The following is a 24099-nucleotide window of genomic DNA, read 5'->3' on the forward strand; positions in this document are numbered from 1 at the left end:
TAATACACTTTTCCTTTGTAAGAATATTTTTGTTGAGAGAGTTTTGAGTTTTGTTATTCTTTTTTATTTGAGCTTGCCTGTAAGAATATTCCATTGCCGCGCGAACTGCACGCAATCAAAATGTTCCAAAAAATGGCCGCCATAAACTCTAAGTATCGAGGGCGGTTGAACTTAGGTAAATACACGCAAGATGGTAGCTCAGTTACATAGTTTGTTTACAATTTTTTCAAACTGGATGGAACACAGTAAGTTTTAGCTCAAGTTTTACTTTTCTATTTCATACATTTTCTATTTTTTAAGATTTCTACTTTTTAATTTCAACAGCGGGGTAACCCAAGCTTTCCTTGATTTCAACCGGGGGAATCAAAATTTTCAGTATTTCCAGCGGGGTAAACAGAAACTTTCATGCCACAGCCCGGGTTTCCAAAACCTTTAGCCTTTTTGCCCGGGTTGACTTATTTTCTACCGGGGCTTAATTTTGGGCTGTTTTTGAGCATTTTTTTCACCGGGCTACTAACCGGGGTGGATCTGACCGGGCCACTGACTCAGGGGTGTTCCAATGGGTTTAAATACATCAAATTGTTATTTGGAAAAGTGTGTGTGTGTTCTGGTGACTTTGGGCAATTCAATGGGAAACGAGTGATGGCTTTGCATCATATGAGATGTCCAGGACTTGCCTTAAATCATCAGTCGACTGCGTTTAGTTCTTTTGTAGCAAGATCCATGCTTGAATCTTAAAATAATAATGTATGTAAAGGAAGAAATTAAACAATTAAAGTAAAATAATTAACAAAAAAGCAGTTAAAATATTTAAATAAAACGGTGTATTAATAATTGTTTCCCAATTCCAACATAACGTCATTATAACATCTTTCTCACGTTCGTACGTTAATGGGATAAACTTTTGCGGATTTGGTGGATTGGGGTGTCATCCAAAAAAATCCGCCAAATTAAGTCCCAAAGGAGATTTGGAAGGGCCTCATCCGCGAAATATTTCTAAACAAAACTCAAAATATGTCAAATAAATACTTTTTGAATGGTTACTTGCATCAAAGAGGCATAAATAATGTATATTTCAACAACCTACATGCATGATTTGACAGTAAAAGTCACAAAATGGTGAAAATATTGCAACCCAATAGTGCCAACCCTGAAATTAAGTCCCCACGAAAGTTTATCCCATTAAAGTACAATATTCACATAACATAACAATATATACCAGACGGGTTTTAGAATATATCATGACGTATAATTGCATATTCAAATCTCCAATTATGATTATTGCACCTTAAATACTGATAGAGTTGGGAACGACTTTAGGTGACAACCACGGATAGGCGAATCTCCTTTTTGCGTTCTTCTCATCATTTTCTTTGGCAATTACCTGCAAACGTTCGTAAAACCTACAAAATAAAATTTAATGTTTTTTTAAACAACCTTGTGTCACAGACCCCGTGAGTCCCCACTTGAAAATTTGACCAAAATTTTGGAAAAGATACTCTGCATTTTTAGTCCCTTTGTTCGATTTTTATGATTCTTAAAAGACCTTTTCATAAATTACGTCACGAACATCACTTGCCTCGTATTCAAACCATTACCATGGTGATTATGTCCCTTGAGACATTAAATGATTCTTTTATGAATAGGAAGTAGTTTTATTAAAATCCGCTGGAATTTAATCACCATGGCAATAATTTCAAAACGAGGCAAGTGATGTTTGTGACGTAGTTTATAAAAAGGTCTATAGCACTCACGATTGTACCACGTATATCAATGAAATCAAAAAATGGTGCAATTGGCTCTGGGAAGAAGATAGGGTTTGAAGGGACATAAAAGTAGTACACGTTTTTTTTTTATAAGGAACCTTAACTTGGCTCCGAGCCTGGAGATCCTTATTTTGCCAGAGAGTTTCAGCTTCAAGGTTCCTTATCGAGTTCCTTAGTTACTTAACTGCTAAGTTAGGATTTGCTAAGTGTGTAGCTTCTTTATCAGCATTTTGTGTCTTTTTGACATATTGAAAGGTGTTTCAGCAATATTTTTCGTCTTTTTATTTAGGTTATTGTTAATGTGTGCAAGTTCAAATTGAACTCTCGCTGTTTCTTAACTTCATTTTTTATTCTCAGCTTGAGCAGTTCCTTAACAATTCCTTATTTCTCAGACCATTTCCAGCCTCAAGTTCCTTATAAACGTGTTCCTTATTAAAAAAAAACGTGTAAAATGTAAACATTGTGCGAACCACGTGTCCATTAAAGAGAACAATTAAAATCACGTGTCCAAACAAACTTGTAAAACAATTGAACAATCAAAATTACCCATATTTGGTTTGATTTTTTATTTTGACATGTGACATTATGTATCTGTTGCATACAGTATATGGCCCCCAAAACGGAGACGGCCCCCAAAACGGAGGTTTTCATTAAAATGAAGATTCTGACTTGTAGATTTATCAGAATCAAACGATTTTTGTTTATTTTGAAAGAATAATGGTTATACTTAAAAATAAGCATGTTTTTGCTGGTTTGAGACGGATTCAAAATAACATATTTGCGTCTAAAGGAAATATTTTAACACCAAAATTGGATAAAAATTGCATATAACTCACTCTAGCTCCTTGGATATTGAAAATAAGTTATGAAAACGGGGTATAGGAAACTTTCTACACCTAATGCCGTTCAGAAAATACAAATACATCTGTGACTTTAGAGGCTGGGTAAAAGATATAGCATCTTGAAGGTCAACCAGTATTTTGGAGCCCTAGAATCAGCATTGACAAAACCGAAAATTCTAAATATGAGAAAAAGCAAAAAATCTTGGATTTCTATTCCTATCACCTTGAGTTAATAATTCATAACAAAAAATCAACATTATATATAAAATTTTTTGCTGAATCAGTAAAAACGGCAAATTCTGTCATTTTTTTGCAAAATATAGGAGAAAAATATCTTTAAAGCTTAATATTTTCAGTTTCAGTTAAGCTTTTTTTCTAAAATTTTCACAGCTTATTCCATACATGAATGAAACTATTTTCAATAGAGATTTGTTTTCAAAAACTTGATTAAGACGTTGTTAAATCAAAATTGTCATTTTGAAAATTTCTAAATTTTCAGTTTGGACTTTGCAATATTGAAAATCTTGAAATATTTCATAAAAATCATAAATTTTACATCCATCGGGTCGTAAATTTAAGGGAAAACACAAATATGTTCATAGTTTTCCCCCCTTTTACCACCGGGCTTAATAATTTGATTTTAGCTACACCTCCGTTTTGGGGGCCCCAAACCTGCATTTTGACAACCAGGGGTATACTGTAAAAATTTTATCAAATAAATTTATGCCCAAAACCCTCTAAATCATATTTCAAAACTGTGGTCAAAATTTTGTATTCATATCTTAAAGATATCTCGAGAAATCGCTAAAATTTCAAACCTCCGTTTTGGGGGCCATTAGAAAAAAGCTACCTATCTTTAAGCGATTGAAAAATATTGTTGAAATTAAAAATTTTGAAAAAGAACTTCCAGGAAATAAAGTAGAGATGTTAAAGGTTTTCATGCAGCAAAAATTTTTGTAAAATCTCTTTTCCTCTAGATTTGAGAGAAGTTTCAAATTTGATCGTCGTTTTGGGGGCCACATACTGTACAGTTTGTTTACAAATTTCGTAAGTACTGTTATGTCGGTTTAACGGAGAATTGACATGGGGGTAAAATGAAAACTTACTTTTGATAATGTGCATGAATGGCAGGTTTATATTCGTACTGCACTTCATAATTGCCGATCTTGTTTGTGCCTTGGGTACTCAACACACGTCCAAGTTTCAATGTTTCGATTGTAATGTCAACGTCAAATAATTTCACCAATTCTAATTCACTGATCGAATCCTGAAAAATTATTGACCATGAGTGAGGGTGTCAGGAAAATTGCCCCCGAGAAAATTGCCCCCCGGAAATTTGCCCCCCTGAAAATTGCCCCCTGGAAAATTGCCCCCCCAGGAAAATTGCCCCCCCGAAAAATTGCCCCCCATTAAATTTGACCAATATTGAGATTCAGCACCATATAAAATCCCATAGAAAACTTATGCTGTGATCGAACCAAAATACTAATTAATCTTTGAAAATACGGCATTTCTAGGGCTCAGATAATCTTTTTTGCATCATTCATGACAAATTAACCTTTAGTTTTTATTGTCATATGAAAGTAAACTTTAGATTTTATTGTCATATCAGTCCGGCTATTTTGTCATCCTTATGCGCGTTATGCCTATAAAAATCTTGAACATTGATACTCGCACTTCTAAAGGCAACAGTTAGGTGCAATAAGGTTTGAATGTGCTAAGTTAATCGTCGTCAAAGGCATAAAGCCAATATAGATATGTATAAACCTTTTTAGATAATGTAGAATCTCAACGTTGGTCAAATTTAATGGGGGGCAATTTTCCGGGGGGCAATTTTCCTGGGGGGCAATTTTCAGGGGGGCAATTTTCAGGGGGGCAATTTTCTCGGGGGCAATTTTCCTAGAACCATGAGAGAGACACTTAGACAAAGGACAGAACAGGATGAAATCACATTTAAGTCCATCGAACCTACAGGATACATTCCTTATTCGTCAACCTACAGGAAAGCACCTATCGGTAATATTTTCGATATTGAAGATTCCGAACCTGAAGAGGGTTGTAGTCCATTTTTTAATTCAAACGCTCATATGATAAGTTAAAGAAAGAGAACCTGAAAATCCAGTCCTTGCGTTTGGAATAATGGCAAATTATTTTATAATAATTCGTATATTGCATATCTGCTTTCATAAAATATTAGTTAGATTCCCTAACATTAAGTAAATTATCACTCCATTTTGAGTTAAATCAAAATATATTCATGATATTCATGACGTAATGTTTTCTACGGAAATACCCCGTTTTTAGCCAGCAGTGGCAAATTTTAACTCGACAAAAGCTGTATAAAATTTGCGACACTGGCAAAAACTGGGATCTTTCCATAGAAAACATTACGTCATGAATATCATGAATAATGAACAGCCATGAAATAGCTGTTTACTGTATTTAGCTGACTCGTTACCTTATTTTTGGGTGGTGAGCCATTCAGTTTGAAAGGGAAGTTCGGCTGAAAGCCATACTCATCGTATTGATTGAAGTTGGCTGCGGAATGAGCACACGACAAAATGTAAACAATCGACGTTACAGTCTTGATTAAGTCGTCAAGTTTCTCAAATTTACCGTCACCCCACACTCCCTGTTGAAAAAAAACATGGATTGACAGTTTAGTTCTTGAAGCTTGAATCGTTCTGAAATCTCAAATTTCCATGAAATCATAAACCCCTGTGTCACAGACCCGCTGGAAAATGAAGCAAAAACTTTGTCCCCGGTGGGAAAGTACCCTTGAATTTCAACTCCACTGGGAATTTGAATTTGATTTTATTCCCACCGTAATTCCATGTTTGAAAATTGTACTCCAATAGGAATTTTTACCCCCACTGAGGAAAGAAGGTTGTGAGACAGGGATGTAATCATATATCTATAGACAAAAGTTTTACTGTAAATTCTTTTCCCGGAAGCTAGATCAAGGACGAGCAATTGAAAAGGGCAGAAATAATGGTCATCTTAAAACGCGAAAATCACCCTATGCCTAAATACGATTTCAGCCCTTGCGTCAAAATCTTCATGAAAGAATCGAGTTTGAAGTTTGCATTCAGTTTCGAATTACGCCAAAATGTGGGACGGGATGAAGTTTTTACAAGTTCTTATTTGAATTGGCTGGTCGTTAACAAGTGATAAGAGATAAGTGATAAGTGATAAAACAATTTTGTTACTTTTTCTAAAGAACGGGTCATTTGTATTACTTCAAATGACCAATTATTAAAGTATCTTATAAAAACTCCATCTCATCTGCAAAATGTTTTCACGCTGACGTAATCGTCGATGCGTGGTTGTGACATCGTTCAGCCTTAAAGCCTGTCTCAAAAGTATGAGAACAAGTTAACTTTTGAATAAATTCTCAGCAAAAGGCTAAACAACGCTGTTGAAATATTTAAGAGGAGATACTCTCACAGAATATTTCTCAAAAACTTGAAAAATAACAAATTTAAAAAAAGGTAAAATGAAGATTTTGTCACTGGTATTTAAATTATGACATTTTTTTTAGAATATTTGAACCTGGCTGATTTCAAATCTGTCTTCAGATTCTTTATATCTGTTAGATAACTTCATATCTTTAAATAAGTCAAGCATTGTTGAGTAGGTCATTTTTGGTCATTTTTGGCCCACTACAATAGAGACAGATTTGAGTGAACTCGAACCCAGTCCCCAGAAAAAAGGTTTGTCACCAGACCTTCATTCCTTCTTCAGGGTCACTCAGCATTTTCGCGAAATTTTGCATCTCGAAATCTTGCGCTAAATTGTCATCTTCACCATCTGAAATAAATTGATTAGCTAAATTTACTTTAAATCGGTCAAATTTCGCAAACTTTAGACTCATCAAAACCTTCAAGAAATATGTAAGGAATAAAGAGAAAAAGAACCTGATTCACCCTCAGACGAAAACTATTCATTCTCAATTGGCTAAAAAAGTCCACGCCAAAATTAATCAAGTTAATAATTTGAAACTTAATATCTAGATTCTCATTTCATTATCTATAAACTGAACGGAAGAAGGAAGAAGCTCGAAGCACTTTAGTAAATCGGTGATCACTCTTTCCAAAGTTGTGACAGAACGTTATGCTTTTGACATCTTGCCTTTTTGCTTATCCTGGGTACCAGAGGTCAATTTTTCAGAGAAAATATACCGATATTTATTGGAGCTGTGATACTCGCAGTATCATTTGTTGGGATCTTGAAACTCACCGTAGATGGTGTTGATACAGTCTTTCATATATTCATGGATGGCATCGAAAATTAATTTCCCATCTTCGTAATAATGGTAATTGGCTAAGTTTCCAACCTTTGAAAAATAAAATTAGAAAATGTCTATGAAATTTTTTTGGCCTAGCGAAGAAAAAGAGCAGCATACTTATCTTTAGACGATCCTATCGTCTACTACACAAGATCACTAAAAAAGGGAATAGTTTAGGAGGGGCGTGAGTAAATTCGGGTGGAGTAAGCAGTGGCGGAGATGTTTACAGTGTTACTTTACCGCCACTTTTTTCCCGTAAACCACCTTGACGCCCTAACTCTTTCCCGCGTTTACTAACCTCTTAACGGACGATAGCATCGTCTAACTCATCTTATGAAAAACTTTCCTTATAGTTATTATACCTTTAGAGTTCTGAGTACGAGACTTTGATTCACAGACCTTTAAAGATAAGTTTCCTGTATCCAAAGATTTATTATATACTGGATAAACGACTCATAAAACGATGGAGAGCGATCATTGTATTTTCATTGTTTCAGAAAACAATTGATATTCTAGCTTTGTCCGCAAAGGACAACTGTCATGGCGGCTCGAAGATGTCTTATTTTTTAAAAGTTCTCTAGCTCTTTCTTTTTGTACATTTTCAGAAAAAAAAATTGAAAGTAAGGCTAGTATTCCAAGCTGGATACATTTGTGAAATCTAATGTGAGAAAAACATTATTAGACAAGAAATTCAGACAAAATGCTTATAGTGACACGAAATTTTCAATTGGAAATATATTTCCAAGACTGTCCCCAGAAGCTGAAATTAACATACATAAGACTTGAGTGTCTTGGCTCCACTGTGGTATTAAAATCCTTTGGAGGCACGTGGTGGCAAGGTGGTTTTTTCGAGGTTGAAGTTTGAAAATTTCCGGTGTCAGCATTAAATTTCTTATACACAACACGTCTTTTGCATCTTTCTCACAGCTTGAAACGTCATAACGATTTATAATTAGCAATTAAGTGGAAGAATCTGACTCTCACAGGAAAGTTTTAAGTCTCTTTTGGGAATTGGATGAGTGATTTTCGATAAGAAATGCAATGAAAATGCTTCGAATAATCATTTAACGAGGGAAGGAGAGTGAACAATAATATCATTACTGCGGACATAGCTAGTACACGAGAAATCCGTTATTTGTATATCCAGTATATGATAAATCCTTGCTGTATCGTTGAGCAGAAGTCTGCGTAAGATTCACCTTTAGGTAGACAACAAAAGGTGATCCTTCTGTCGTTGCTGACTACCGTAACAAACTTCGTTACATACAAAACAGCCGAGAATCTAAGAAAGCTTTTGAGGAGATATTCTTTTTTATAAAGTTTATTTGAACACTACTTTATCTATCAACGCTACACATTTGTTCATCAGCAACTGCAATCTTGGGTCAAACCTAGGATTGCTTAGTATTCTAGCTCATTTTCTGATAAATTTGCTCACACCAAGATCAATGCCATGGTTAGATTTATTTAAAAGAGCTTTTTTTTACTTACGGGATAGTAAAAAAATGAGGAAAATTTGAGAGTCCGAGGCTTTAGCAGCCTGGTTGCTTATAAAAAATGTGCATCGGTAGGAAATGACAACAATAAGGCGGCAGCGTAACAAAACGGGGGCCAATAAGCTAGCTCATGGTAAACATTCAGTTGTGGAGAGAAAATTGTAAAAGAATCATCCCGTTCATAAAAATCAAGATGGGATTCACATTTGTGGAATTTTTACCCCTCTGTTTTCAATCTCGGCATCAAGCCATCCATCTTCTTTCAATGAATATTGTTGATATTTTTTCAACATCAAAGCATCACAATTTTCTTTCCCCAACATTAGCACTTTGTTGAAAGTCCCAGTGGCACCGGTCAAAACTGGCAATCCTTTCCTGAAAATAAATTTGAATATTAGAAGGTTGAGAAAATCCTTCTTAAAGAAAGGTACAAAATGCCCACTTACTGCTAAAACAGTAAATGAATAGCTTTAGTACTTCTAAGCGGTTCGCCACTTCTTTAAGTGGTCAACCTAGGGCTTCCTTCTTCTTGGTCTAGCCCAAGCAATCCAGATAAACCAAGTTCTGAACAAATCCACCACTACGATTCACCTAAGGATAACCGGGGGGCAAGGAAGCAGCTCATAGTACCCTCATAAATCTTCGAGTTGGTTGGCTATTAAGAATATCGCTATCGACTAAAAGCTACAGTGACATAAATTGAATGACGAATATTTAAAGGTGATGGAGTTTCCTTTTGTTATTTTATTTATTTCCATGAAATATTCTTGATAGAATAAAAGTAAACTATCTTCTTACGTGTTGATGTGGAGTAAGAAGATGAAGTGAGGGAGTAACAATTTGTAGATTGGATGTGATGGAGAAATTGAATGATGGAAACATGTGATGAAGTCCCCTGCTACCATGTGTGTCTCCACTAAAAAGAAAACAAACACTCATTGAATAGACCTTTTTCAAAGAGGCCACCCTGTTGAATAATTATGTAGTCCAGCAGAAAAACAATGATAAAAACATGCATAATTATTACAATATGCATGATAAAGTAATTATGCATGGCTTTATCTTTGTTTTTATGGCTGGACTACATAATCAAACAACAGGACGTCCTCTTTGAAAAAAGGTCTACCAAAGGCTATTCTCTAATCCCAAAGCCCTTAGTAAAAACCCTTGGGGCCGGTCGTTCAAAAGTGGATTAACGGCCAATTAGATTAACTTTTGATTAAGTCTCGATTAGCACCAAGCGTAAATCTTTTCTCGTTAATGTCAGTCTAAAGATAGATTAGGGATACAGTATACCTTAACAGTCACTCTAAAAGGTCTGATTAGCGACCACTGACCTGTTTGCCCAATAAGAACATTTTAGAACATTTTTATTTTCAAAACTCGAAAAGAACATCGATGTTCCAAAACAATTTGGATGTTCTTGTAAAAGAACGTGTAGAACCTATCAAGTTCCTTACTAAGATGTGTGACAGGTTCATGGTAATTGGAGTCAGCAACACCAAACCAGAATTTCGCCAACAACCATAATGTTTCTTCGTCAACTGGTGGTGGATAGAAAACCTAAAATGTGATATCATATTTTGGAGTAACTGATACGATCTAGTTATGTCACTTATGAAAATATCTTTCAATAAGATCTATTGTCTAGGGCATCAGTCAAGACATGATCCCAGACGGCACACAACGTCGAAACAACGTCCGTGTGACATTCATAACGTCCAAATAACGTTATTTGAACGTTAAAACAACGTTGTGTGCCAGCTGGGATTATAACTAAAGTACTCCATCATGTTGAAATCAAGCATCATTTGGTATTGATGAACGGTATGGAGCCTCTAGAGGTTGGATTACAGATTTCACGCGTTTTTTGAATCATTTTTTAGGCCAAGAGCTAAACGAAAATATTCCCAGGTACGGACATCCTTAGCAAGTAAATCAACAGCAGACCAAAATATAAATGAAATAATTCAATGGCCGGTGTTAGGCTGATTGTGTGACAAAAGTGAATATGGGGAATTTCTAAATGAAATGAATCTTTGAGCTCTGAGAAATCACTACTTCACAAGATCTCAGGATCCACTTGAAATATATTATCCAAAGAACTATTGGTACGTCAGTGATTTCTCTTTGGCATTCTAGATGACGGATACTGTCTTGGTGAAATCAGCCTCGTCAGTAAAGGCTTCTCTTACAAGATAGTAATCTCAAAGTAATCTTTTCTTACAGGGTTGTCTTCGCTTGGTTCTTGGAAGAGTTGAATGGCAATCGGCACCAACACGCCATCGCATCGTGAGTAGAAGAGTGCAAATGGGCAGACCATAGGCTATAACGAAGACCGTTAGATTGGTTTGAAATACTTTTTCATAATGTAATTCAATTTTCAAGGTCTATTTATTGCATGAAAAACTGGGATTTCTGTATTCTGTATGTCGAGAAAAAATCATATTTGCTGACATTTTCTTGAATAAATATCATATTTTCCTGTTTTTAGAAAAGATGATCTTTACTTATGCGTAAATTTGATATTTTCGTCAATTTTTGTTGCGGAAAGATCACATTCAGATCTTTGCCCAAAAATAAATTTCATATTTTCAAAAGGTAAATGTGCCGAAAGTTCACATTTACACATATTTCATGCTTTTTTCAGGGTTTTTCACATATTGGAAATCCCAGTTTTTCATGCTGTGATTGATTTTCATTGTTTATTAAAGTTTTATGTTAACGGTGACTTTCTATACACCCCTTTATTTCAAATATGGTAAGATTTTTTCAGCCAGTTGGGGGTAAAAATAACGGGCTGAAAATCGAAGGGGATTGATATTCTCGTATCTGCTATTGCTGCGGAATTTAAATTCAATTGTTCTCGAGTCAGAAAATCCAGTGAGATGGGAAAAAAAGTATGATATTTGAGTGAGGATTGGTTTATCTTGGGGAAAAAATTGGATCAGAATTTTCCACTGGGAACAATTGTTTGGCCAGTTTTTAAACTGGGAAGGGGGTCCTAGTAGGTCTGTGAGAAAGGGGTGTTGGAGGTCTGTGAGAAGGGGTGTTTGCAACGTAATTAGAGACTGCATCCCGAAAAGGTTCGTATAAAGGTTAATGGTTTTGCTGTACAGAATGTTTTTTATAAGGGATGAAAAGGACAGAGATCAAGTTACCTGAGAAGACCCTAAGCTTGGTACTCGCTTGTTGAAAACACTAGTAGCACGCGTTTAACACTTGTCGCACTAGTCGCACGCGTTTAAAACTAACAACTAAAACCACAAAGCAACAAAAAACCACACAAACTATAGTGAGAACAAACTCAGGTGTTTGATATTAAACGCACGAACTTAGTGAAAAAAATCTTGTTTAACAATGCGATGTCTTTGAACCTTAGTCGCACATATTAAAATCTTTTGATATGTGTGGCTAACATTAAACGCACGCGACTACTGAAGTGAGTTACGGAATGTCCTAGGTAAAAGTGAACCAGTTCCACTCACTTTCAAAATGTCAAACATAGCTGGAAAGAAGCGCCTTGTGATGTAGATCAACGTGATAGGTGTATGAAAAATTTAAGTTGAGGCTATAAGAAGTTATAGCCTAAAAACCTGTATTATGACGTCATAAAATTACGTAACATTACGTCACGAAACTTAAAATTTAAATAACTCATAAATATTAATGATATCAATATGAAATTATGACAGAACAATTATATCGTAATTTTCTAGAAGTAAAATTTTCAAAATCTCCTGAAAAATGATGATGTCAGCATTTTTAAGCCATTTTCGATTTTGGGCTATAAAAAATGACGTTATAATTTTTTTCAAAATATTTTTAACTTAGAAGTTTTTTTACATCAATATCTATTTGTGGTCAAAATTTGACGTTTATATGAGTTTTAGTTCACGAGATATTAAAATTTTTAGTTTTATGACGTAATGCTATGTAATGTTTATGACGTCATAATACAGTTTTTGGGCTATAACTTCTTATAGCCTCAACTTAAATTTTTCATAAACCTATCACGTTGATCTATATCACAAGGCACTTCTTTCCAGCTATGTTTGACATTTTGAAAGTGAGTGGAAATGGTTCACTTTTTCTTTGGACATGCCGTAACTCACTTGAGACTGTTAAATGCTACTTTTTTCAATACGTGAATACCAAGCTTTGAAGGGCCTCGTGAAGACATCGGATAACCGAAACAGAAAGGTGTTCGCCGGTAATTCCGGTATTTGACGAAAGGTCAAGTTTTCGGTACTCCGGTACAATTTTGATTAATATGAGAAATTTTTGGCCTCTGCGGTATTTTGTACCCTAGGAAGCCCAAAACATTCCCCTGATACCTATTTTCTGTCAGCATTGCGGATGGCGGTAACTTTGTACAAGAGTACAACTTTGCGATATATACCTCGTTGTTGGCTGGCATCACATATTCTTCGAGGTCTTGATAAGTGACATAAAATAATTTATCGGCATCGATTTGTTCTGCCAATGATTTTCCTTCCAAAAATAAACTGATTTTCTCCTCCTCAACCTTGAACCTAATTTAAACAGAAAAGATTAGTAATACAAAGTCGATACATTTTTGTCATTTTTGCACACAATTTGACCTCGCACAAAGATCCCATCAAATACTTATAAAACAGTTAAATCCCGCAAAGTTTTACTCTCATGGGACAGGTGAAAATGGTACTAGCGAGTTTATGTATTTGAACTTTTGAGGACAGTAGAGTGACTGAAGCGCTTTGGAATAACCTGTAGTTCTGTAGTCAAATAACCTTATTGTCTCCGGCGCTGAAAACACATAAACATAAACTCGGTACTATTAGCCGCGTACTACCGAACTGAGTCTCAAATAGGGTAAGGAAGTTCAAAGGATTAGAGTAAAAGATGTTACTAATAACTGCGTGCTTTCTCATGTTGTGAGATTAACGCAGGCGTGAACTGAAGCTTTTCTATTACTGGTAGCATCCCAGCAGGCACACAACGTTGTTTCAACGTTCTTCTAACGTTATATGGACGTTGTGAACGTTAAGTAAACGTCGAAAAAACGTTGTGTGCCAGCTGGGTTAACATCCGTGCTTCTTATGCTCCTTTATACACAGGTTTTTTAAGGTCTGTCTTTCGCAGTGCTTACAGTTACTTTGAATTCAAATAAAGCAATCAATTACTTTTCTGGAATTCCACCATCTTTTTTGCAACCACGGATTTTAGTGCAGTTAGGTCCGATCAGGCGCAAAGCAGCAAACTTCTCATCCGATCTCCAATTTTGATGTCCCTGTCGCGGAAAAGTTTATTATTTTGAAAAGTGTGAGTTGATGTTAAGATAAATCTTTGTGTCTATCACATGTTAGGCTTCTGCCCATTCTTCTATAAAAACGAATTTTATAAAAAGTTTATCTATAGAGGTCTGTGTGCGAATCAGACTGCACATGTTCAATGGTCATTAAAATTGGACAACCTGTCACTGTAACTGTATAGAAATTCTTTCCAGCTGACTGTCAGAAACAACACAGTTTATGACACCCCTGTCTTAGTGCCCCGGAATTTTGTTAGAAATTTTGCCTTCAACCTGAAGGCTTGCCAGGCCTGATTCGAAGGCCCATCTTAAAAAAGTTTCAAAATCCTATCTAATTTTGAACTAATCACATATGATCAAGTCCTACAAAGATTGTGCATATGATTTAATACTCCTTTTGAAAGTTGCATACCACCCATATTCTTTCAAAGCTGGTGTATAGAAGGGGTATAAGAGAATACAGGGTCAATGTAGTTTCGCTTACCGAGGGAACGTCGAACACGTTGATGCGACCAAAGAATAATTGATAGAAATCAGCAAACGAGTTGAATTCTGATGGATATCGCAGACGGTTCAGGAATCCTGAAACTTGACTTCCCAATTTTGTTAGTCCCACTTCTCTCTGAAAAACAATAAAATTATAGTTCTTTGACAAATCGGAAAGCTTTAGATGCTGAAATCGCCATCCCAAAAGGCGTCTACTCAAGCGATAGATTTAGAAGCCATTCTCCTTCGTAATACACTCTTCTCGAGATGCATAAATTTATTGCTGTCCTCGTTTTCAAGCAGATTTCATTGCTATAAAATTACATACTCACAATGATAATTGTGTTGTTTACACCTCATGAGACATTTTGAATTTCAAGTACTTTTGTTTTAGAGTTGATGTTTGCCTTTTGGGAATTTAAATTGGTTTAAATGTATAATTTCATAGCAATGAAATCTGTTTGAAAACGAGGACAACAATAAATTTATGAATCTCGAGAAGAGTGTATTAGGTTCTTCACTTCAACTTCATTGCAAAATAACTATCGCAAGGTGGGCAATAGAATGGCTTCATTTCGTTTCGGAGCGAAACGGAATCGTAGCGTATGAACGTGGTCTCGTTCTCTGAGTTGGCAGTGACCGGGGATCGAGTGGGTTCTCGAACTCTTAGATTGTTCAAGTGGAAACAACCGTCTGTTCCTCTAAAGGATACTGCATTGTAAGTAGGGATGCTTTTGTCGTTCTTTTAGATCACATGTAGTTATTTCCCGTGACTAAACGATGGGGGTACAGTCCACTTTCGGTTGGGGTGTGGACGGCGAAATATGTCGTTTTTTATAAAATTTTGTCGTTCTTTTTGTCTATTTTTAGAAATGCAGATTCTTTAGATAAACCCCCTCAACTCACCGTGTAATCTTTAGAGAAGACTTCTTCTGGTGGAAGTGTGGTGACCTACAAATAAATGATGTTCGATCTTTTAAAGCACCAAAAGTTTTACATTCTTACAATCAGAAGCAGCAATGTTTTATTTGCCATTCTGTTATTTCCAAAGCTCACAGTTGAAATTAAATTCATGATAGATTTATTGTCAAAAAGCTAGGCTCAAACTCGAGCAACTTAAAGGGACATAAAAGTAGTAGAATGTAAACATTGCGCGAACCACGTGTCATTAAAGAAAACAATTAGCCAAATTAAAACAATGGTTTGGTTTGATTTTTTTTACTTTGACGTGTGACATTTGTTTTGATTTTGTATCCGCTGCATACAGTTTGTTTACAAATTTCGCAAGTACTGTAATGTCCCTTTAAGAACAAATTAATTCACAAAACTAACGCTAATTCTTAAGAGAAAAAAATCCATCCTCCCGCTCTTATGAAAGACCCCCCCCCGCTAATTAAATTCGAATGATTCAATATTTTATTACAGTGTAGCTAGACCTTTTTGCTAGTATTTGTTCTTATTTTACGTGTTCATCTGTGTTAAAGTTTCTTTTTTGTTGTTGAAATTGATATCAGTTATCAAAATTCTGTCTTCAAATTACCTCCCCTCCTCTTATTCCATCCCCCCATTTATTAGAATTTAGAAAATTTTCCTACCCCCTGCTTATTCAGACCCCTCCCCCCGTATATTCGGGAGACAAGAGTATGATCTTACACTTCTAGGCATTCCTTTCATACCACCTATGGGGGCATAATTGAATTTTTTTTGTTTGACTTTTAGCTCATCTTCACGTTGTTTGTAAAGCCCTGGGTTGTTCGCTTTGACGATCTGTGGAAGTTGCGAATCATACTTTTCAAAATGCATTGGTTTGTTGGCTGGCATCCATCGGTTCAAGGGGAAATGAATTTTTCCTAATAGTATAAGAAAAAGAAGGAAGAAATTATATTTGAGGTTTAATAGCATAAGATAGATGCAAAGTTACAATATTTCTACCAATGAAAGATTTGCGCCGCATTTCGTATGTCGGATTGAATCTAGTTCTTGCAAAGTACATTTTGATAAACGTTTGTGTGAAACCAACCAGACCACGCAATTTATATAGGAAATAAGAGGCTTCAAACCAACGTAGGAGATTGGTCTATGGCTTTCGGCTCTCATTGGGCGTCTGCCATTCAGATTGTTCACTTTTGTATACACCTGTTCGATCGCAGCCGTCAATTGCCGAGTGGGCATTTTTTGTCCGTTATACCACCCTAAAACCGTCACAGTCTTTTTCTCACACCTATGGACAATAGAAAAAAGGATTGGATCGAGTTTAGGGTGGTAAATTAAATAATAAAGCGGCACGCTCCTGACCGCGCGACTTCGGTCGAAAAGGGGTATTGTCTATTTTGAAATCTACTTTACCTTCTAATTCATGATGAACGGCCACGTGCTCAACAAACCAATCATCGTAAAGTCCAATTTTGTCACGGTGCAAAATGATCGCGTGTAAATTGCCTGAAAATCATAAAAGAGATGAAAAGTAAATATGATTGGGCTGTTCCATTAAAAAACCATACAAAGAGGTGGACACACCATTTCAAGTCACAAAGAATTATTGATGCGTAGATACCCCCTGGAAAATTTGCAAAGATACCTCTGAAAAAATTCTTTTCAGGCCTTAAAGTAAGGGTGGACGACTTAAAATCAGCTTTTCACCCCCTGGAAATTTAAATCCTCTATATGGACATAAAATGGAATGGCCCATTGATTGATGATACACCCTAAAGGTGATTTCGTGTGACAGTGTGCTTCCTTAAAGGAACTTATTTTGGCGGGAACTAATTTTGGCGGATTTGGCGAATTTAGACGAAATTCGCCAAAATTAGTTCACGACAAAATTAAATATTTTGCTCTTTCGCCAAAATAAGTTCCCGCCAAAATTTAATTTTTTTGTTTCCTTGCCTAAATAACCCCTGAAATTCATCAAAATTGCTCAAAATAAGGCAAAATAGAACTGATTTACGCTGTCATTCGCCAAAATTAGTTCCTGAACGCCATGGTTCCCGCCAAAATTAGAAAAATTCACTATTCGCCAAAATAAGTTCCTTCAAAAATTAAAAAATTTTAGGATATTCGCTGCCCACCAAAATTAGTTCCCACCAAAAATTGTTCCCTTAAGTATGTATGCAATGCCATCGTCTTTGACATGGATAATCTACGCAAGGATACATTTGCACAGAGTTAAAATAGCCCATAATGACCATAGTTAAAAATATGCTGCGATACAGTTTTCAAAAAGCGCAAACTGAACAGGTTGAAATTCATCATCGAAACACCCTGTCTCACAGCCCTGGTGGAAATTTTTCCCATAGTGGGGATAAAAATCTAAAGGGAATATAGATATTCTATAACTCTCCCCACTCATTAAATTGAGTTTTTGGAATGGCTTTGGAGCTCAATTAATGTCAATTTCTTTGTGGCCTGGAAATGATAAGGTATTCTTTAACCGGGGACGAAATTTTGGTCAACATTTCCAGTTAGGTTGGGGGAGGGTTCCACCGGGTCTGACAAGGGAGTGTATTTTTTAAAAAATTTAGCGTCCCCTGGGTAAGAATATCCAGTCTGTTTGAGCCAAAATTTACAGTTTTAAGAAAAGGCGTGAGATGTCATGCATATAATGAAGAGAGGTTGTTTAGGTTATCAATATTGGCTATCTATGTTTGTCATTGTTTTCTACGAGTTTGTAAAGACCAAGAAGGAATGCTGTTATAAGTGCAATTTGAAGTGCATCCTGTTTAACTAAGTAGGAAAAACAATTATGTCTAGATTTTTCTTTCTGATTTTTTTCATTAGCACAAATTAGAATTATTGACAAACACAGCTCTAATTTTGAAGAAAAAGAGCCAGAAACTTTTCATCTGTTATCACGAAAGTTCTTGGGTCAGCATACAAACAATTAAGGCTATGACAGCTGAAAAGTGTCAAAGGCTTAGAGTTTGAAAACTTCTTGTTTCTTATCAAAAAAATGTTTAGCAGAAAAGATTTATTCCGACGTAATTTGATGAATTGAGTAAATGATAATTGATCTTTTAAAAGCAACAACACTGCGAAGAAGACTATGTCTGAATGTGGTTTTAACTCTTTGTTTGTTAATAATTGAGCTTTTCCAGAAAAAAAACCGTATACCCCCTGTTGAGGAGGTCCATTTCCGTTCCAAGGGGGTAAGGTTTGATATGTGGCGGAATTCCATAGGGAGATACAAAAATCTGTCAAAAATAACTGGAATTCCATAGGGGTAGCTTTTCAAATCCTACTAAAATTCAGAATTCCAGAGGGGTTTAAACCTGAAATTGCCTGGAATTCCAGGGGGGTACAGTATTTCCAGCCACAAAGGAATGGACCTCCTCAACAGGGTTTTTATTTTGGAAAAGCCCATTACAGATCTTATGCAGACTGACATGTAATTGTTTACAAGTGACAATCTAGGCGCGTAAAACGTGATCATCAGTACTGGATTTGTTCCCTGAGTTTTTCTCAAACACCGTCGTTTTGGGTAACATTCTATCGCTGCTTTCTAGCGGAAAAAGACAAGCACTTCAACTAGTTAAAAAAAAAGCTTCGGAAAGTTAGCTTCCACAATCAACCCAAGGAAGCTATTTTCGTGCCAGAAAAACACTTTTAAATGTTCAGCCATCTACTATGGAAAACACAGCGGACATGTCCCGGAATGTCTTTATCCAGAAAGTGGAATCTGTTCTAATTTCTTATAGAGAAGCGAGGATAAAAAAGCGAAAATACAAATAGATCAAATCATTTTTTTACTAAGATCTTTTTGATTAAATGAAGAAATATTTTACTCTTTCTTTAGGACCCTTAAGTGTAACGTTATTGTGCAAATCAAATTTTGAAAATCTTTCTTATGGTAAGTTAAAGTTGACTTTGACAGTTCTATAGAATTTCAGGCCCTCTTTTATGTACCGTCGTTTTGTATAAGTTTCTCATTGCCGCACTAAGATTCTTGTCAATTTTCCGGAATCTTTCCGCTATTTTTCCCGGGATAACCGGTATGAGATTGGGAAGGGTTTGTTTTTAAAGGTACAGAAAAATCTCTTGTATTAACTCAGGAAGTTTCCGAAGCTTATTTATGAACTACCCGGAGTCCTGGTCTTTTTCGCTAGAAAAGTAGCAGTGGAATCTTAGTGCGGAAATGGGAAACTTATACAAAATGACGGTTTAGATGTATGCAGCTTGACTGATTAAAAAAACTCTTTTGTTCAAAAACTTGCAATTTTGGTCTTTAATACCTTTTTAATAAGAGGCTTTTACTCTATTGATTTTTTTGTGGCTAAGATATTCCTCTGCAAAATAAAAATGATGTCGTGCAAAAGAAAATTTTCAATATTCGTCTACATTTTATTAGAATAAGCTCTAAGCATAAAACATCTCGTGCATGAGTCGAGTAATATCATGGAGGTATAAAGAAACAGGAGATGTATTGCTGTTGTAACCATTGAGTTTAAAGCCCGAAGGGCTAGAGTTCAATCTCTAACCTTTCTCAGGCAAGAAAAAGTAAAGTCTTAAAAAATGCGCCGTATTTTTGACGACAGATTTGTTGGCTTCAAATCCTACCAAGGAGATTGCTTCTAGCCTTCGGGCTTATACTTCGGTGGTTGTAACCACTCTCGCCCAACGATCAAAAAGTTACGATGTGTGCATGCTCCATAATCTCATATATCGTGTATTTTTAATGACCTCCTATGGAGGTGAAATCTTATCGGCTCAATTAAGCTTTGGAAATTAGATGAGATGAGATTCATTGTTTCTGACATCAGTGTAAAACATTTGGACTAAAAAAGGCTTGGCAATCCTTCATCAAATTATACCATTTTTAGATCGATGTTTTCTTTAAGGTGAACTCTATTGCATGATATTTGCCTCATAAATTCCCATGCAACTGTTTTCCTACAAATTGAGTCTGAAATAGTGAGTGCTTACAAAGCGCTTTTCCTTTTTCTGGCTTGAGAAAATATCTTTTCAAAACAAAATTTAACGGATAATGAAATGGAACATAAACTTGTTTCGTGGACGAAGCTTTGTTCAATTTTGAGTTCTACTAAATTTGGTATTCTGTCGGGTGAGCCTAGTATTTTCTTTTGATATACATTTCATAAAAGAAATTAAAAGACTTGAGGCTACCCAATACTTAGCGACCTGTAAGTCAACAATTTCGTGAAGACGGAGATTATTTGACTTGAACTAACACCCAAACTAGCGACCTCGTGAAGTACGTGAATAAATCTTAAATCAATGGCAATTATTATCACATGGACAAATTTTAAATCCAGGAAAGTTTTTGCAAAAAATAACGATATAATTCTAGAGGGATTTAAAACTTCCTTTACCGTCTTCGTCCTGAAGACGACGTTAAAACAAAACTTTCAAGTTGTCTTGAGATTTGAAAACGTCCATTAACTACCTATCAAAATTAATTATTCTCATGAGAAAATTGATAATGAAAAGAATAGAATCAAGCTGCGATTCAGATATTAATCCCAAAGGGCTTTCTTTTTGATCAATCCTGCCGTACTCGTAAAATATCCTACAATTTCAAAGCCACTGCGAAATTGCTCTATGATTTGTAAAAAATTGCACTCAAAACCATCCCCACTGGAATTTTCGAGCTGGAAACAATAGATTTTCTATCCCCATTTTGATAGAAATTTTCATCCCCACTGAGGGAAAAAGTTCTATCGGGGCACTGAGACAAGGTGTCCAAAAGGGTCCTTTTTGGACCTTCAAAATGTTGTAAAAAGGTCATAGAAATGGTAATGAAGATAAAGAAAAAACCAATCACCACATCCTCTCTGGTGCACTTCATAATCATCTTCTCGTCCGTATTCGAATCGTTATTAAAACAATCGATCAAGAAACTTCTCCGAGATTTACCGATTCGTCCACCAAAACGATTTTAATCGTTGCATTTGTACCGATTTCCCGCCTTTCCGGTTTCACTGTGACCGGTATTTCTTCGTGTTTTTTTACGGAAATTTAAAGTTTACAAGTTATGAAAACTTAAATTAAAGTAGGGCATTTCCAGGGTCGACGACAAGCAAAGTACTACACACATCATTACAAAATTCCAAGATGAAAAATTTTCAGATTAATATAAGTAATAACAGGATTGAAGCTAAACAAGTGTTGACCGTGTTGCCTAGAGTAGTTGAGTGATTCTAACGGGTAGATATATAAATTTCAACGGGTGAGACTTTTAATAAAATTGTCCAGTTATCCTCAATGTATCCAAGGAGGTTGAAAATTAGGCTTTTAGCATTTTTTAGTGATCTCAAGGTGACACTAATACAGGGGGTGAAAATGGCACATGGTAGAATTAAATGATGGAAAAACATTTACCGGAAGAGAGAGGAGAAGCAAGTGTTATTCAGGTGAATCCAAAAACAACCATTATCGTTAAACTCTAACCATAGCATCGCGATTTCAAAAATCAGGTAAAAACTTCACAGGAAAAAAATTGCGCCAAAAAGTCTTTTTTCCTTGATGCCCGACGAAAATTAAAGGGAGGTCATATTTTACACTGTGTAAGACTTAGTAAGTGATCAGGTATCACTGGAAAAACTTCTGGATGAGAGAGAGAGTGCTTCAAACACATTTGGGTTTCACCACCCACCACCCCCATTCTAATCAAGCTAGTATTAGACAGCAGAAAAGCTCGAGCAAATGGAAGACAAAAAAACACGTTTAACCGAATAACCCATTCTGAAAGTGTTCCGTCTGCGCTTTGTATCGCAAGTTTTTACTTCCACACTGTCATAAATCTGGAAAGCTCTTATTGACTTTTGAACGCTTCTTTTTGATGACGACTCCCTTTAATGATGCTCTCCATTCGTGAAGCAACTTTTTCTTTTGAATTATAGAGAGGAAAATCATTAACCGCAATATCTTTTTTTATTCATTGAAAGTTTCAATATTGTAAACTTTATAAGCACTCATAACAACCACAATCACAACAAATACACGTCTTTTTATATATCTCAATTTTTAATATGTTCTTATTTGCACCATTTTTTAGTATGTTTGTCCGTTTTCCTTTGAAATCGTGTGTTTTAGAGTCTGCAAAGCTTTTATTCTATAAGTACACGGTCTTTTTTTCCAGATTTTTTAAGAAAACCGCTCTCAAACTTTAAAGTTTTATCTCCGGATCTAGAAGAAGTTAGAAGCTCGTTCATAGCTCGCGCTGTGCGGACTTGACTGAATGATGGATGGGTGTCCAGTGATAAAACTTCAAATCAATTCGCTAAAGGACAGAATAAAGTAAAACAGGGCCAAATTTAGAGGTTCTGGGATCACTCGTTGACCAAAAATTGTCAAAAAACGGTCAAAATCTCAAAAAAGTGGCTTTTTGTCAATTTTTTGCATTTTTTTGACTTTTCAGCTTAAAATCTCTTTGAAATAACTCACTTTTGATTTTCTTTTGCTTGGTCATGAAGCCCAATCGGATTCACTAAGAGTTGACCAAAAATGACGATTACTAACTCAACTAGGCATTACAGGCGCCCTCTACATAGCCCATGTCTGATATATACGACAGTGGCAAAAAGGGTTAACGGGTTAAATGTTCTTAAGTGTTCTTAAAATTTTCGCAATCGATCCTTATGTCTTATGTAGTTTTGTTTTTTACGAAACTGTATTCTTAAAAAATAAAGATAGAAAATTAGTCAAGGGGTAAAGACCTGCATCATGTAACAAAATTGTTCTTACAAGAAGTCTTATGATTCTAGGATTGTCCCGTTAACATTGAAGGCCACTCTAAAGTCAATATTTGGGACGTTACTTTTCTAAATAAAAAAACATGTTTTTTGTTGATGTTTCAGTATAACGACGTTATATATATGACGTTGAACGTTAGAATAATATGATATTCATCTTTTCATCCTAAGAGGGATTGACCACAGATTTGTAAAGCCCGAAGGGCTGGATATCATGATTTGCTGAAAATTGTGCCGTGGTTAGGTAGGAAATCCTTCCTGAGTCACTTGACATTACAATATATTTTCAGCACTTGATAATATTAGACAAGAAGCCCGTTGAGCGTGAAGGCCCAGCAAAAGCGAAATTTTCGTTATTTTCGCGAATTTCGGAATTTCAAAAAATTCAAAAAATTGCTAACAAGATTTCCAATTTCCCCCAGGAAAGGGATGGCCAAAGGATTTAAAATTTTACTGCGTCGAGTAAAACAAAATGAAAAATAAGTCGAAAAGGATAATTCTCCCTTTCTTCATTTCTTAGAACAGGGAAGTGAACAAATAAACAAAACATAATGTAGTCAATGAAAAATGAATTGAATGTTGAAAGCTCGAAACTTTCTACCCGAAGGTAAACAATCAAATCCAAAATATCATCAAATTCAACTTCCATAAGAAACAACATCAAAAAATGCAAAAATGGTGCAACATCGATTTATTGAGCTTCTTCGTTGTATTGTCTTTGTTCATCTTCTCCCTCTTTCCTCCATTCCATCAAGGTCAATTCGACTTGAAAACAATTATGTGAGTTGAGTTCGAATAATCCAAGCTATCGACGACCGTTAAATGCCACAGCTCCAGAAATGACCATTTCATTTAATGTGTAGCATCATGAAAAAAGTTCCAATCTTGTTCAAATTTACACATGAGCTGCATTTTAGTCTCCATTGCCATATTCCATTAATATTAATAATCGGTATTTGAAATAATTCTGTCGAGTATGAAAATCAAACCACCACTTCATTAAACGAAACAAATCTAGAAAACCATTTTCACACGTAGCATATGGAAAAAGTCCAATCTTGTTCAAATTTACAATGAGCTGTATTAGTCTCCATTGCCATATTCCATTTAATCGGTATTTGAAATACTTCTGTGTCAAGTTTGAAAAACAAGCCACCAATTCGTAAACGAGACAGATCTAGAAATAACCATTTTCAAGTAGCATCATGGAAAAAGTTCCA

General features: G+C 35.6%; 1 protein-coding gene across 1 annotated transcript; it reads right to left on the minus strand.

The window, feature by feature from the left end:
* Nucleotides 1–754: 754 nt before the first annotated feature.
* Nucleotides 755–16610, minus strand: LOC136821809 (allene oxide synthase-lipoxygenase protein-like; the record flags this gene model as incomplete). The annotated part of the gene is made up of 15 exons (XM_067078027.1): nt 755–1403; nt 3715–3875; nt 5067–5240; nt 6336–6418; nt 6848–6944; nt 8614–8767; nt 9191–9308; nt 9853–9955; nt 10620–10718; nt 12795–12927; nt 13558–13664; nt 14170–14307; nt 15078–15122; nt 15825–16021; nt 16518–16610. Coding segments are annotated over 15 exons (1817 nt in total), but the record flags the coding sequence as incomplete, so codon positions are not given.
* Nucleotides 16611–24099: the final 7489 nt, after the last annotated feature.

The sequence above is a fragment of the Clytia hemisphaerica genome, unplaced genomic scaffold (assembly GCF_902728285.1).
Source record: "Clytia hemisphaerica strain Z4C2 unplaced genomic scaffold, Clytia hemisphaerica genome assembly, whole genome shotgun sequence".
NCBI classification, from domain to species: Eukaryota; Metazoa; Cnidaria; class Hydrozoa; order Leptothecata; family Clytiidae; genus Clytia; species Clytia hemisphaerica.